Source organism: Sphaeroforma arctica, assembly GCF_001186125.1.
Source record: "Sphaeroforma arctica JP610 unplaced genomic scaffold supercont1.10353, whole genome shotgun sequence".
Lineage (NCBI taxonomy): Eukaryota > Ichthyosporea > Ichthyophonida > Sphaeroforma > Sphaeroforma arctica.
Window position 1 is genome coordinate 1 of NW_014030205.1, and position 950 is coordinate 950.

General features: G+C 42.2%; 1 protein-coding gene across 1 annotated transcript; it reads right to left on the reverse strand.

Annotated features, from left to right (window-relative positions):
* Positions 1-601: 601 nt before the first annotated feature.
* Positions 602-814, reverse strand: SARC_17319 (hypothetical protein; the record flags this gene model as incomplete). Its single annotated transcript, XM_014288586.1, has 1 exon — positions 602-814. A coding segment is annotated over one exon (213 nt), but the record flags the coding sequence as incomplete, so codon positions are not given.
* Positions 815-950: the final 136 nt, after the last annotated feature.

Sequence of the window (950 nt, forward strand, 5' to 3'; positions counted from 1 at the left end):
TGTATTTTGTATTGTATGTATGTATGTATGTATGTATGTATGTATGTATGTATGTATGTATGTATGTATATATGTGTGTCTGTATGCATGTATATACGTATGTATGTATTTATGTTTCGACATAAGCAGGTATATATATATGCATGTATATCAGTGAGAAAATATGTATGTATGTAAGCAGGTGTTGCCGGTGTCGCCGTAGACGTACGCAATAACGAACGAGTGCGGGAAGTACAGAGTGTAGAACGAGATAGCACGCCCTCGTCACACATGCAGATCTTTCTGCATACGGAAAGATACTTTGGTGAAACCACTGCACATTCCATGCAGTGTACGACTCATATAAGAGGACCTGGTCAATACAAATCAACCTATATTTCAAGAATAAAACAACAGTCGGAAAGATCTGCCATGTATGTCATAGTAAGCACATTGATGTGTTGCTGCAACTGCCTCACACAAGAAAGCAGCCACATTTGCTTAGAGCGGCACACAGACGCACTATTGCCGTTGCCTATCCTCGTAAATATATAACAAATATTGACACCTGTACAATATTATGTCAAACTTCATTCGCAACGACATGTATGCACACTCATACCTTGAGTATAACACAACACTCAGAAAGCGCAGCCATGGATGCTATAGTAAGCACATTGATGTGTTCTTGTAACTGGCCCACACAGGAAAGCAGTCGCATTTGCTTAGAGCGGCAGACAGACGCACTACTACCTTCCGCTTGCCTATCCTCCTCGGTATCGCCAAGGACACGCGACCATTTGTCGAACAACGTCGTGCACAGATGCATGGCCATGTCCTCTGCATGTGCGCATTGTTTGGCGTTGGGAGGTAGAGTTTAGAGTTTAGAAAGTGAAGTCTCCGTACAGAACACTTTAAGAAGAAACCTGCTACTATTCAGATCCATGTATGGGATGGACTGTGAGTATGCA